General features: G+C 40.1%; 1 protein-coding gene across 1 annotated transcript in view; it reads right to left on the reverse strand.

The window, feature by feature from the left end:
• Positions 1 to 9,509, reverse strand: part of LOC115683113 (uncharacterized) — a 30,694-nt gene extending 21,185 nt beyond the window's left edge. The window contains exon 1 of the mRNA XM_056304140.1: positions 9,283 to 9,509. Coding sequence (XP_056160115.1) covers positions 9,283 to 9,509 — 227 coding nt within the window. The remainder of the gene's footprint in view (positions 1 to 9,282) is intronic.
• Positions 9,510 to 14,897: the final 5,388 nt, after the last annotated feature.

Consider the following 14,897-nt stretch of genomic DNA (forward strand, 5'->3'; position numbering starts at 1 on the left):
TTTTCGATGCAAGAGTTTCTAAAGCAGGCCACAAACGACTTTCTGATTCTTTTTCCTCAGCAATCACTTCGCGTCGATTCCTCATATTTGACAAATGTGTCACTTGTAAAACGTGCTTTGTTTTTGGGAAAGCTTTGCGTTAGTGCATTACACTGCGCAGACTTGTAAAGTAGCTTTTCCTACGTCAATCCCCTTTTGCCAGTGAGGGGCTGACAATAAAACTAAGAAGAGGAAATGACACAAATAGTCTTTGAATTTAGCCCAATGTGCATTTTGGTCCCTGAACTTTTAATTTGTTCAATGTAGTCCCTAAACTTTAATCTAATGTGCAATATGGTCCCTGAACTTTTAATTTGTTCAATGTCATCCCTGAACTTTTGGTACATGTTCAATTCAGTCCCTAAACTATATGAAAATGTTCAATGCAGTCCTTTCCATTAATTCAAGTTCAGGGACTACATTGAACATTTTCACATAGTTCAGGGACTGAATTGAACATGTACCAAAAGTTCAGGGATGACATCGAACAAATTAAAAGTTTAGGGACCATATTGAACATGAACTTAAAGTTCAGGGACTACATTGAACAAATTAAAAGTTCATGGACCAAATTGCACATTGGGTCAAAGTTCAGGGACTGTTTGTATCATTATTCCAACTAAGAACAAGCAACTTTAGCTTACTTCCTGTTCATTTATAACCACTTCTTCTTGTGGTTTTGAATGATTGGATCTTCTGTTAAACTAATTACATGACCGGTCGTCATGGTAGTCTCTCATAAGTCCCGTACTAATAGGCAAGATTCCAAAATAATAAGAGGTAATTACACTCCAGAGTGGTTGTCTCTGGTGATATAATGGAAGATTTTAACAATCTAAAAAAGAATGATAGAGACCCGCCAAATTACATAAAGTAGGAATCATAATCTTTTGGAGAGGGGAAAATGACACAAATAGTCTCTAAACTTTGGTCTAATGTGCAATGTGGTCCTTGAACTTTTGATTTGTTCAATGTAGTCCCTGAACTTTGACCCAATGTGCAATGTGATCCCTGAACTTTTAAATTGTTCAATGTCATCCTTGAACTTTTGCTACATGTTCAATTTAGTCCCTAAACAATAAGAAAATGCTCAATGTAGTCCTTTAATTAATTCAAGGCTAGGGACTACAATGAACATTTTTATATAGTTCAAGGACTACATTGAACATGTACAAAAAGTCTAGGATCCACATTGAGGTGGCTAGCAAGGATCACCTAGAAGGGGTGTATAGGTGATATTAAAACAATCTTGATTAATTTAAAGCGGAAGTAAAAGATCAAGGACAAAGTCTGAACAACGTTCAGATTTTGAATGGCAATTAAGTACATGTGCAATGAAGCAAATGAAAGGAGATTTAGGGATGAAAAAAATTGCACACAAGACGTATAGTGGTTCGGCTTAGATCAAGCCTACGTCCACTCTCCCACGCTGACAGCCTACTGGCTGGATTCCACTAATCAAATCAATGAGAACTTACAGCAAGTTGTGCCGCTTAAACCCAAGTACTTCTCCCCAAAGCTGGTGCTGCTTATACCAAGCCGATAGATCACATTATCTCACACCTAAGCACACACTTATGCCTCTCAAATGATTACACGTTTAAACTCACGAAAGACAAGTATAAAGATTGAAGATCGCTCAGACTTTGGAATTCTAGATTCTGGATCTCGTCTCTTACTTCTGCTCATCGGAACGTTGGTCTCTTTTTATACTCCTCCACTTTCAAATTAGCCGTTGGACAGTTTTTGGAGGATCGTCTTCCAATCTACCTGTTGGACATAACTATATCATGAAGATTGCGTAGCCGTTGAGGGACAAAATCTAAATCTCGCTGAATTTGGTCGCCCATACAACCAAAGTCTTGGTTTCCATAAGTAAAGCTTCTTTGCTTGGAAAATAGCTTGTCTCGAGATTAATTGCTAATCAATCAAGATGTTTTGCATATTAAACCGTTGTAAAACAATCTTTAAGATTGTGAAATTCAAGCCAGATTACTAGCCGTTATATATATTTTGAATATGAGTCACGTTCTGGACTTTACGTTCTGAACTTGAGTCATGTTCTGGACTTTACATTTTGGACTTACGTTCTGAACTTGTGTCCGTAGTTCATCATCTCTAGTGCAAAGTCTGAACCTCTTTGAGTATAAAGTCTAAACCTCTTCATCTGCAGTGTAAAGTCTGAACCTTTTCCTCTGAAGTATAATGTATGAACCTTTTCCTCTGCAGTATAATGTATGAACCTTTTCGTTTGCAGTAAGTATAAAGTCTGGATCTCTTATCTTGAAGTAATTTCACGATCTGAACAAGATTGTCATATGCTTCTCTTCCAAAAATAACTTCCTAAATCAAAATACTTCAAAACATTTATCAGACTTACAAAACACTCATGGATAGTTTTGTCAATTTCAAAATCTATTAGGAGGTTTTCCCAATACACATTAAACAAGTTAAAAGTTCAAGGACCACATTGAACATTAGGCTAAAGTTCAGGGACTACATTGAACAAGTTAAAAGTCCAGGGATCAAATTGCACATTGGACTAAAGTTTAAGGACTTTTTGTATCATGATCCCTCTGGAGAACGATTTCGTGCACCTTGATCCATCAGTTATCACTCAAGATTCAAAAGAAGAAAATCAAGATTGGGTAGGGTTTCCCAAATTTGACAGACTTCATGTTGTAAAAACTAAAAGTAGGAGCGGCAGAGCAAGTATCGAGTTCCATTGTTTTTTCTTTAGCAAAAAGAACATGTAATTCTGCAATTTCCGATATTGAGTTTTAGGCACTATTTATTTCGTGGAAAATAAACGATTAGGAAAACATTTTATCTGAAAATGATCGTTTGTATTTCTTGAAATAATTAGTCAATGAAATTTTTTTTCATTATCAATAATAATTTATGTTTAAATATTTTCGTGAACGAAAAAAAATTATTTCATTTATTTTTGAAAAATATACGAGTTATTTTTTTTAAGAAAATATCTTTTAAGTCTTATATCCTTCGCGAAACAAACTCAGATCAGCTTATCGAGGAAATTTGATACTTTTAGAACAAAACAAATGCTTTCACCATGAGAGGCATCCTCGACCAATTGAAGGACAAGTACGGATACATGGGGAGTAAAGTAAAACATATGTCATCATTTGAAAGTGGGATTACGTAACTATTCACACGTTGGGAAATTAAGTCAGGATTTCGTCAGGGACACGTGGCAAAGCCACATATGATAGGCCAATCTTTAAATGCATCCACTTAGCGATAGCAAATATCAATGATTGCAATGATTAGATCAAATGTCACCAAGAAAGAGACAAAGTGTCGGTAATTGTTTGTTCTTTTGCCCTCTTTATTTGGTGAAGTTGTGATGATTTCTTCGTGTTAATTGGATGGTGGGGTTCGAGGATGCTTGACCATTTTCTTTGTTTTTCTGCAAAGGCCATTTCTGCTCATAAACCGAAAAAAAATAAATAAATAATGGAGCTAATAGTTAGTCAATACTTCGTTTGGCCTAGTTATAACCATATTCTAGCTGCATTTTGCTGCAATTATAGTGCCACGTGTCGTAATGCGTGTGTTTGACGACACACGCTATACATCTGCAACCGTTCATAAAATTTGGTGAGACGATTTTCTTAGGAATGATAATTCCAAAAGTTGCAGCGGTTAGATTTTCTCCAAACATACTTATCGGTCTAACAACTCTATTCCGTAGGTTTGATTATTGATTTGGTAAAAAAAACGTCGAGAAAACTTATTTTCACTTTTGAAGTAATAATTAGGTCTTAGACAATTAATATGCCAAGCATGTAATTTCTTAATCAGTGCAGTATATTCAAACATCACTTACCAGACACAGACAGTCCAATGAGATCATAGCTTGTGTACAACACTTCGGTGAAGCCATTCAAGGTGATACTGAAACCACGAATTTATTCCACTCTTGGGAGAGAGAGGCTTCAGCTTCCTCCACCAAAATAGAACAAGTATAATATTAAAAATGACGAACAAAACTCACCCTGTAAATGTACCTAGGGTTTACGCAGGCGAGGCAAAAGCAACATGAGCTCCACTTTACTGTGAAACACTTATTCTATGCAACCGTGGGCCAAAGGGGATGTGATTTGGGCAGGAATTAGTGCAACTAGCCATGATGACCTCAATGTTGGTCTCGAAATTAAGGATGGAGGTATGGGAAATTATTGGGAGAGGACTTTAATCATTTGATGAGATAAGCTAAATTAGATGCATTATGCCGCGCAACCGTTGATGACCGACATAATCATGAGAGATAAGATGAATTAAATCTTACGTTCGGGGACTGCACTTTGGGCCAAGGGAGGAGTCATGATGGATTCGATCTTAGTAGGGATATGATGCATTGAAGGGACAATTGTGATGCGGAGGATATTGAAGGAAAATCTCTAGTTTTTTTTCTTTTTTGTGAGGGAGACGCTATTTCCATCCCTTACATGACTAAATCCACTCAATTTTGCCAAATTTATAAAATTGTCATCAGTCATTCAGTTGCATTGTAAAAAGTGGTGGCCACAAATTTATTTTCTTTCCTTCGATTTTTAGTTTTTCTATTTCTATGTAGGATTTAATTTCCATATGTAAAAATTTCACATTTGTATTGTGTGTATCTCATGTATATTAAAGGATCTATGTTATATATATGAATATATATATTGTTGGATCCTACTTCTATTGAAATTAGTTCGGTTGGAAAGAGAAATTTCCAAGAAACCGAATTCATTTCTACGTTGTCAAGCAGATTCGTGGATTAGATGTTAAGTAGAATCTATAAAATTATGAAAATTACAAAAAGTTTTAAACCTATTACCATTGTGCCAATTCAGTGCTAAACTTTTTTTTTGCCAATTGAATCATAATCTTTTTGCATTTATACCAAACCAGTCTATCAAGCCAATTTTGGGCAAAAACCGCTGACATGTACGCTGGCCATTCTACATGGCATGACTGGCGCTGACGTGGACAATTTTTATAATTTTTTTCGAATTTTTTTCCGTTTCTTTTGTTTTCCTTTCCTTCCTTCTTTTCTTTTGTTTTTCCCCACCGTGGCTTGCGAGGGTCGTTGGAGCTTGCTGACCACTGGGCAAGGGTCATGAAGCCCACGTCGACCATCGGCGAAGGTCACAACCCTCGCCCAGATCTAGGTGAGGCCTTCACGGCTGTGGGCTAAGGCGGCCTCGCCTGCGGCTAGCGAGGCCACGGCCGCCTTTGCCCATGGCCGCTAGGGATGAGTAGTTCCCGGTCCGATCTGGTCCGGTCCAACCCAGGAACCGGGAACCAGACCGAGAGGACCGGTTCCCAGTTTCTAGGACCGGGGACCGGACCGGCTAATCTTGAGACCGTGGACCGGTTCCAATGGGACCAATTGGTAAAGGCAAGAGGGAATCGGGAAGCATTTTCGGGACCAATATATGAAAGCATTTTTGGGTTGGTCCCATTGGAACCGAATAAAAATGAACTATCAAATGCTTCTTTTGTTATTTAAATATATATATTTAAAAAGTAAATAAATATATATATGAAAAAATTAGAAAAATATATATATTTATCGGTCCGTCCGGTCCGGTTCTCACCCTAGAACCGGGAACCGGACCGCCCGGAAACCGGTTCCACTTTTAGGAACCGGGAACCGGACCGATATTCCCGAGAACCGGACCAAACCGGTCGGTCCGATCCGGTCCGGTCTCGGTTTGGGCGGTCCATCTTGTTCACCCCTAGTGGCCACACCTTCCAAAGGTGGGTATTTACCAACATTGTTCTCTCTGTCCGCGAACACATTCTGATACACTCATAAGAGAGTCCCTCCTTGTCTGCTTGGCAAAACGAAGTTTTTCTCCTCTAGGTATTTACTAGCATTGTTCCTTCTTCCTCCTTGGTATTGTTCGCCGACGACAACCACTTTTCTGCTGCGCTTCAACATCCGGCGCGATCCAGAGCCTTCCTTAACGCCGATTCACTTTTACGAAGCCTCAATAGTCGCTCAATGAATCTCTAGCTATTCCAGACGATATTTTTGTAGATTCTTGGCGAGTCTAGCAGCAATGCACCTTCCAGCAACACCGCCGTGCCTCGCACCTAGATTTGGGCGAGGCTGCTCACCATGGCCTCACCCAGTGTCCGGCGAGCTCCGTTGACCTCCGCCAGCCACAGTGGGGAAAAAAAAAAGAAAAGAATGAAGGAAAGGAAAATGAAAGAAAAAGGAAAAATTAAAAATTTATAAAAAAAATTCGAAAAATTAATAAAATATTGTTAAAATTTGTCCACGTCAGTGCCGTTCGTGTCACGGAGAACGGCTAGCATCCATGTCAACGATTTTCGGCCAAAATTGGCATAAATGCAAAATGTTTAAGACTCAATTAGTAACAAAAAAAGGTTTATGACTGAATTGGCACAATTACAATTGATTTAGGATTTTTTGGATAATTCTCCCCTAAAATTATATTAAATAAAAATGAGTTAATACGGGTTGAATATGTCAATTTGGATTGAACTATTTTCGATTTGACACACCTGTTTGATGAGACTATTTTTGGGGCACTTTGGTATTCTGAATAGCGGCTTGATTTCTTAATGGCAACGAAAAACATCTTCTGTCCTTAAAAGACTGTGTTGCATTTAATAAATAAAAGCTTTTGGAACTGTTCTTGGTAACGTAAATAATAACAATTTTCCTCCGCTTATAAGTTATAAGTGAGTTACAAGAAGGGGCAGAGATCAAGCCACATAGTCCAGCACACTATATTCGAAAATCTAGACAGGCAACTTTGTGAAGCGTCGTAAAAGCCGATCGTGCGTCTGTAAAAGGTATCTTAGACAACTTTGTCAAGTGTCACATAGGCAGGTCATTTGCGATACCACTTCCTCATGTCGATCACTACCCATTACATGAAATTTGGTTCCACGAATGATATAAGCTGATAAATGCATCAAATGGTTAAGACTTGTCACACCCCGAATCCTTAAAAAATTGGGGTAGTGACACGGTCATTCTTTTCTTCACTGAAGGACGTAGCCTTAAAGTCAAAACGTATCAGAGTTTCTATAATCTAACAAAATTTATGAATACAATTTTAATGATTACCCAAAATTCAACTACCACAAGATTTCCTGTTATTAGTGCTTGCGTCCTGTCCTATTTAATGAACACTGAGGAACCTGAAAATGATTTGAAAAAAATGGTATGAGCAACCACATCCTACTAAGTAATACATCTCTTCTAAGCAGATCAAACATTCACTATGCACATTTATAAAATAATATCATGTCTCATCAATTTCAAATCTAACATATCAAAGGTGAATGATACCTTTCCAACAAAATAGAATGCATTTCATAAAGCATTTCGTAATCAATCCATATCACTTTTGGCAATTCCCTTCACAAGGAATTTAATCAAAACATTCACAAATAAGCATTTCAAACAAATTCAAATAAGGCTTTCCAATGCCTTTCAACCAACTGTAAAAGGGTAGTAAAAGTCAATCCCATTTATGTAAGAAATATGTTTTTTTATGACTCATACTATATTAAATCTCCATCACTTTCAAGAATATGAGTTTGTAAATTAATAAAAGAGATAATACCACTTATTTGGGAAAGTTGAAAACCAACCTAATGGTTACTCAGGCCAACACACTTGTATTCCGAACAATTAATCGAAGAACGATATCAAAATTCGAGAAACACACTATTCCAACGAATGAATCGACTAACTACGTTAATTCGTTAACCAAGCGACTCCTACCTGTTAATGAAGAAACTCGTTTATAGCAAACGTTCAACATTCTTCGCACATATTGTCCGTTACGCGTAACTCGAACGCGAAACTTCATAAATTTGTTATGATCCATTCATCCTTCCGAATTGACTTTTGTCGAAACTTATGACTCCACGACGCCCTAAACTATCATTACTTAGTAACTCCAAAATCAGGCTTCATAGCTCAAAACTTGCATAACTCTGAATTTACCACCTAACATCGAAAATTACTCCGATTAGGTTAATAATGGGTTTGAATACTTATAAGGTGTTGCAATGCGGAGTTGATTCGGCTTGTCGAGACATTTGAAATGAGAACCTCGAAAATTTTCTTTCTTCTCTCCGTAGGTCCTTTTTCCTGTTCTCGGACGAACTCACCTTCCTCCTTTTCCTTTCTTCTCGGTTGGTCCGTCCCTTATATATATATATGCGGCCAAAATTAAAGGGGTATATTGGGTTGGGCTATGGGGCCCATTATTACAAGACTAGTCACTAGACATCGCATTTTTCTTCTTTGTTTTTGCTAGTTGAATTTTGACTCGGTATAAGCAGTGATTCCTCACAATGATAACGATTCAAAGAGAATTTTCATGATCCAGACCTACTTCTTTACTGCTCCGAATAATCTTAAACAAACATCAGAACAGGTGCGAGCACATCAAGAAGCAAGTTGCATCAAAACCGGTATATGAGATGTGGATCATAACCTTGAAAGCACAATCTGGATCTTTATATCCTCGATGACAGAAACAAAACAAATCTACGGTTGAATTTTAAGCTACCTAGATCAAAATTCTCATCTGCTAGTTTTCTTCTGGTCGGTGGAAATAGAACACAAAGATCAGTTCCATTACAAGCATATCGCATTAAGACTGAGTTCTCGTCAAACTAGAAGCAAACAAAGGCAATGCTGGCGAGAACTGTAATGTGTGAAGACTTAACCGAGGAGGAGCTATGTCTGCCGCTCAAGAGTCACGACTCTGATAAATCGTGTTTTCTGTGAAAGTGTCTATTTCTTCTTCTTGAGGAGGGTCGATGTCCTGAAGTCGGCATCATCTCTAGTAAAGCTCCACCATAAATAGGTCAGAGGAATGTTAGTGGCATGCCAAAGAGCATGGGCATCTATATATCCCTGGTAAGGTGGGAAGTCGTAAATCTCCAACAGCATTGCTACAGCTCCACCACTACCACCCACAATTTCCAGCGCAATGGATGCCGTGTGACACCAGCCCATACCGCCCATAGAAGAAGCTGTACGCCCATCGCCATGCAGACTTTCATGTTCAGACCAACAATAGAATCAGCTAAACAGAGTTAGGGCTCTTATTCTATACAGGAAGTTTATTAGCCAATTTTCTGCTCATTAAGACAGGATCTAAAATCATGATACGATAGGTGGCACTCAATGATACAAAACTTGACCAAAATGAAAAGTGTCTGTTCGGTTACCGGCTGTGAAATACAGCACTCCAGAACCAGGAATTCATGGACAAGATTCCGTAGACATGCCACAAGCTTGTATATTCATAGTAAGTTCTCTTATCTGGTCTCGGGTAACTTGTAGTACAAAAAAATGAAAAAGGATACCCACCCATGAAAGTGCATTGCATGATCGAGCACAGAAAAAGCAACGGAGACAGGTTCCTGATGATGGAAGCAAAGCAGTTCAGATGCATGTTGAGCATATATACTATCAAATATGATCAGATACACACATCATAGATTTGATAATGCTAGAAATCAAATTAAATGTGGAAATGTGAAATCCATAGACACACTTGAATGGCCATTTCCCATGTTATTTAACGGGTTTGTCACCAAGTTTCTGTCTTTCCTCTTCTCTCACAAGTACACACTCATATCGACGATCACTCCGGCAGCCACATTGTTTTTGTTGAATTTATGTCTCGAGTTTAAACTCGCGTTCTTATTTGGCTGATTTCGGACGAGGGGCTCTCGGCAGCACAAATAGAGAAATAAAGAAGGCCACTAAAAGACGAAAAAATTAGGGGCACACTTTATTTTATTATATCTATTTCAACCGTACATGGACTCCTTCTATTAGAGACGTAGAAAAGGAGGACTCTGCCATATGTATATATATGTTGCCGAACAGATAAGGGTATCGAGCGAGCCGCACTAGCCGGAAACGCCCACGAAGCTCTTAGGGAAGGGCGCCGCGCGAGAACAAAAGCAAAGTACGTACGACGTTCTTGATTTTGATCGTACGAGAGCGTTTTGCTTTGGGCTTGAACACGCAGTAATTTGTGCAGTGAATTTATATTGTCCAATTGAGTTATTTATTCGTAAACACTTTGGGTTTGAGCTTAAATTTAGGTGTGGGAAACACTCGAGCGTATAAGCGAATTGTAACTCTGATTTTCCGATTATAGTGGATTATTTGTTGCTAGCTCTCCCCGTGGATGTAGGTACCGATATTCGGACCGAACCACGTAAATCTCTGGTGTCCTTTATCGTTCCTCGTTTATTTCTCTGGTATTTTCGCATTGACTTAATTTGCAAGATCCTGTCGTTTCCGCGTTATATTTCTAACAATTGGTATCAAAGCTTGAGGGTTGGATTTTCTGGATTGTGATTTGGGGGTTTTGCTTGTCTGATTATTATCTGGAAATTCTGCTATTACAATTATGTCTGGAGCGAAAGTTGAGGTTGAGAAGTTTAATGAGAGGAACAACTTTGGGTTATGGAGCGTCAAGATGCGTGCACTATTGATAACCCAAGGTTTGGCTAAGGCATTAGATGGCGAAGATGGGTTACCCATTGTAATGAAAGCGGCTGATAAAGCAGAGCTAATGGAGAAAGCAAATAGTATAATCCTGCTGAATTTATCGGATGAAGTATTAATAGAGGTGGCTGAGGAGAAGGATGCCGCAGCATTGTGGGCAAAATTACAGGCACTCTATGTAACGAAGGGTCTGAACAATCGCTTATACATGTTGAAGAGGATGTTTCAATTTCGATATACTGAAGGTACATCGATCAGATCACACCTAGATGAATTTAATAAACTCATGATGGATTTGAAGAACGTCGGTAAGATACTTGATGATGAAGAACAAGGCATAATGTTGTTGGCTTCTGTTAAATATGTCTTGAATTTTATGTACTCGGTCCAGTTTATCACTCGACCCGACATATTTTTTGTGCGACCCGAAAGTGGAGAAAAAAATTGAGATTTGATTCGCGACGCGGAGGGTTGAGCCGATAGGCCCAACTCGGAGTAAGTGAACAAATCTCTATGGCGGTCCACTCGAGCTGGATACTGCGGCTATTTATGGGGAGCTGGATACTGGTCCACTCTCCGAAAATTTTTGGGGAGCACTATTTATACTGTGGCTAGGGTTTTTCATTGGTGATGAGAGAATTTTGTTTTCGGAGAGTTTTGTGAGCCGTGAGCTTTTGTCGTTGTTTCGACTTCTGAAAACTGTACTCTCTTTGATTATAGTGGAATCTTATCTTGCCTCGCCCGTGGACGTAGATCACCTTGTGATCGAACCACGTAAATCTCTGTGTTCTGTATTTGTTTTTCGCGTCTGTTTCCAACAGCTTCTTTGCCTGAATCATGGGAGCACTTTACTGATTCACTACTTCAGGGGCGTACTACAATTACCTCGGAAGAGGTAAAGTCTACATTATTTTCTAAAGAGTGGTAGAGAAAGTTGCGAGATAACAGTCTAGCGCAGGATGTAGTGCGGGGACTAGTGATTCGAGGAAGAGAACAACATCGAGGGTCCAGTAGTAGCAGAGGTAAAACTAGGTCAAAGTCACGCAATAGAAAGTCTAAAGGACGCGTGAAGTGCTTTGAGTGTCACGAGGAGGGGCACATCACGAGAGATTGTCTGAAGCGGAGAAATAGAGGTGACAAGCAGAATGCCACAAGCAGTGTAACAAACGTTGCTGAGGAGGGCACTAGTGATGCAGAGGCCGTCTTGTGTGTGACTACTGGTTCGTTAGGAGACGAATGGGTGCTAGATTCGGGGTGTTCTTATCATATGACGCCTCATAAGAACTGGTTTACTACTTACCAGACTGCAGATAGTGGTAGAGTTCTAATGGGGAATAATGCAACCTGCAATGTTGTGGGGATAGGAACAGTTCGGATTCGGATGCACGATGGGGTGGTACGCACACTGACAGACGTGAGGCATGTACCAGAGCTCAAGAAGAACCTTATTTCTCTAGGGACACTCGATGATATTGGGTGTAAGTACACCGCTGAAGGTGGAGTGCTGAAGGTCTCTCGAGTTGCCATGACAGTGATGAAGGGGAAGAAAGTGAGTTCTCTCTATCATCTACTGGGAGATACCGTGACCGGAGCTGCTGCAATTTCATCAGGTGAGTCAGATTCTGACTTGACTCAGTTATGGCATATGCGTTTGGGGCACATGAGTGAGGCAGGTATGACGATGCTGAGTGATAGGGTGTTGTTGAAGGGTCAGAAGACAGGGAAGCTAGACTTATGTGAGCACTGCATCTTTGGGAAGCATCGCCGAATTAAGTTTACAACAGCTGTTCATTCAACCAAGAGACCAGTTGAATATATTCATTCAGACGTCTGAGGCCCGTCTCCAGTTCCTTCGAAAGGAGGTGCCCGATATATGCTGACATTTATCGACGACTACCCTAGAAAGGTATGGGTTTATTTTCTGAAGCACAAATCTGATGTGTTTGATCGGTTCAAGAAGTTTAAGGCATTGATTGAGAAGCAGTCAAATAAACAGATCAAGTGCCTGAGAACCGATAACGGCATGGAGTTTTATGATAAAGATTTTACCGATATCTGCGAGAAAGAAGGGATTGTGAGACACCGCACAATGCCCGGGACACCGCAGCAGAATGGCGTTGCAGAACGGAAGAACAGAACTTTACCGGAGCGAGCTCGGAGCATGCTTTCGCATGCAGGAATAGGCATGGAATTTTGGGCCGAAGCAGTGAACATGGCATGTTATTTAGTTAATCGATCTCCATCATCTACTATAGAGTGGAAGACTCCTGAGGAAGTATGGTTTGGGAAACCTGTTGATTACTCCGGATTACGAGTATTCAGATGTCCTGTGTATGCTCATGCGAGTGATGGTAAGCTTGAGCCGAGGGCGAAGAAGTGCATATTTCTGGGTTATGCACATGGGGTGAAAGACTACTGGCTATGGTGCACTGATCCCAGATCACCCGGTTTTCTAATCAGCAGAGATGTGATCTTCAACGAGACTGCAATGCTTCAAAGGAGGGGTCTTGAGACACAACCAGCAGAGCAGACAGATCGTGGTGTCAGTAGTGAGGTGGAGATTCAGGTGGAGACTCCGGAGACCTCGAAGGTAACAGAAGTTGAGACTGCAGATGAGGCCGTAATTCCTGAAGTTGGTGATAATGAACAATCACCAGAGCAGCAGCACACTATAGCCGTGGGTAGATAGAGAAGGCAAATTAAACCAACAGTACGTTATGGTTATACAAATATTGCTTATGCATTGACTGTAGATGACGAGGTGGAGAGAGATGAGCCTTCATCATATTCTGAAGCGATGGCTAGTTCTGAGTCGTCGCGGTGGATAAGGGCTATGAGTGAAGAGATGGAATCACTCCATCAAAATCAAACATGGGAGCTGGTCAAAGTACCTAAAAGCCAGAAGATTGTTGGTAGCAAGTGGGTCTTTAAACGGAAGGAGGGCATTCCCGATGTCGAGGGAGCGAGATATAAGGCGAGACTTGTGGCGAAGGGGTATACACAGCGGGAGGGCATTGACTACAACGAGGTGTTCTCTTATGTGGTAAGACATTTCTATTCATGTTTTACTTGCATTAGTTGCTGCACAGGATCTCGAGCTGGAGCAATTAGATGTGAAAACAGCGTTTCTTCACGGTGAGTTGGAAGAGCGGATTTACATGAGGCAACCGGAAGGATTTGCTATTCCGAGTAAGGAAGATCATGTTTGCTTATTGAAGAAATCTTTATATGGGCTGAAACAATCTCCTAAGCAGTGGTATAAGCGTTTCGATTCTTTCATGGCTAGTCAGAACTATTCTAAAAGTCAGATGGATAGCTGTGTTTACTATAGGAGATTGGAGGATGGATCTTTGATATATCTGTTACTATATGTTGATGATATGTTGATAGCAGCTAAGAATATGTCTGATATTGCTGTGCTGAAAAGGCAATTGAGTGCTAAATTTGAGATGAAAGATTTAGGTGTTGCAAAGAAAATATTGGGTATGGAGATTTTGCGTGACAGAACTGCAGGAATTTTACGTCTTTCTCAGAAGAAATATGTTGAAAAGATTGTTGCACGATTTAATATGCAGTCAGCGAAATATATAAGTACACCTTTAGCGACACACTTTAAACTTTCAGATAAATTATCAACGCAGACTAAGGAGGAGGAGGAGCATATGTCTCGTGTTCCTTATTCTAGTGCGGTGGGTAGTATTATGTATGCTATGGTATGCACTAGGCTTGATATTTCACAAGCAGTGAGCGTTGTTAGCCGTTATATGAAGCATCCTGGTAAGCTCATTGGGAAGCTGTGAAGTGGATCCTCAGATACTTGAAGGGGACAGCAGACGTTGGAATTGTGTACCAAAGGGACAGTAATGGCAGTGAGACCACTGATTATGTGGATTCGGATCACGCAGGTGACTTGGATGAACGCAGGTCTTTAGCAGGGTACGTATTTACGCTAGCAGGTGGTGCAGTTAGTTGGAAGGCATCCTTACAGGATCATGTTGCCTTGTCTTCGATTGAGGCAGAGTACATGGCACTGACCTTTGAAGCGAAAGAGGCAATATGGCTAAAAGGTTTGCTCTCAGACTTTGGGTTAGATCAGAATAGTGTTGATATACACTGTGATAACCAATGTGCGATATATCTGACATATAATCCGGTTTATTATGAGCGAATGAAGCATATCGACATCAGGTACCACTTCATCCGAGATGTCTTAGTGAAGGGTATGGTTGTTGTTAAAAAGATTGCGACATCGGAGAACCCAGCGGACATGATGACTAAGCCTGTTCCTTTAGTGAAGCTCAAGCTTTGCTTGAGAATA

This window comes from Syzygium oleosum, unplaced genomic scaffold (genome assembly GCF_021117445.2).
Source record: "Syzygium oleosum isolate NSW1041296 unplaced genomic scaffold, Sole_v2.1 Sole_v2.31, whole genome shotgun sequence".
NCBI classification, from domain to species: Eukaryota; Viridiplantae; Streptophyta; class Magnoliopsida; order Myrtales; family Myrtaceae; genus Syzygium; species Syzygium oleosum.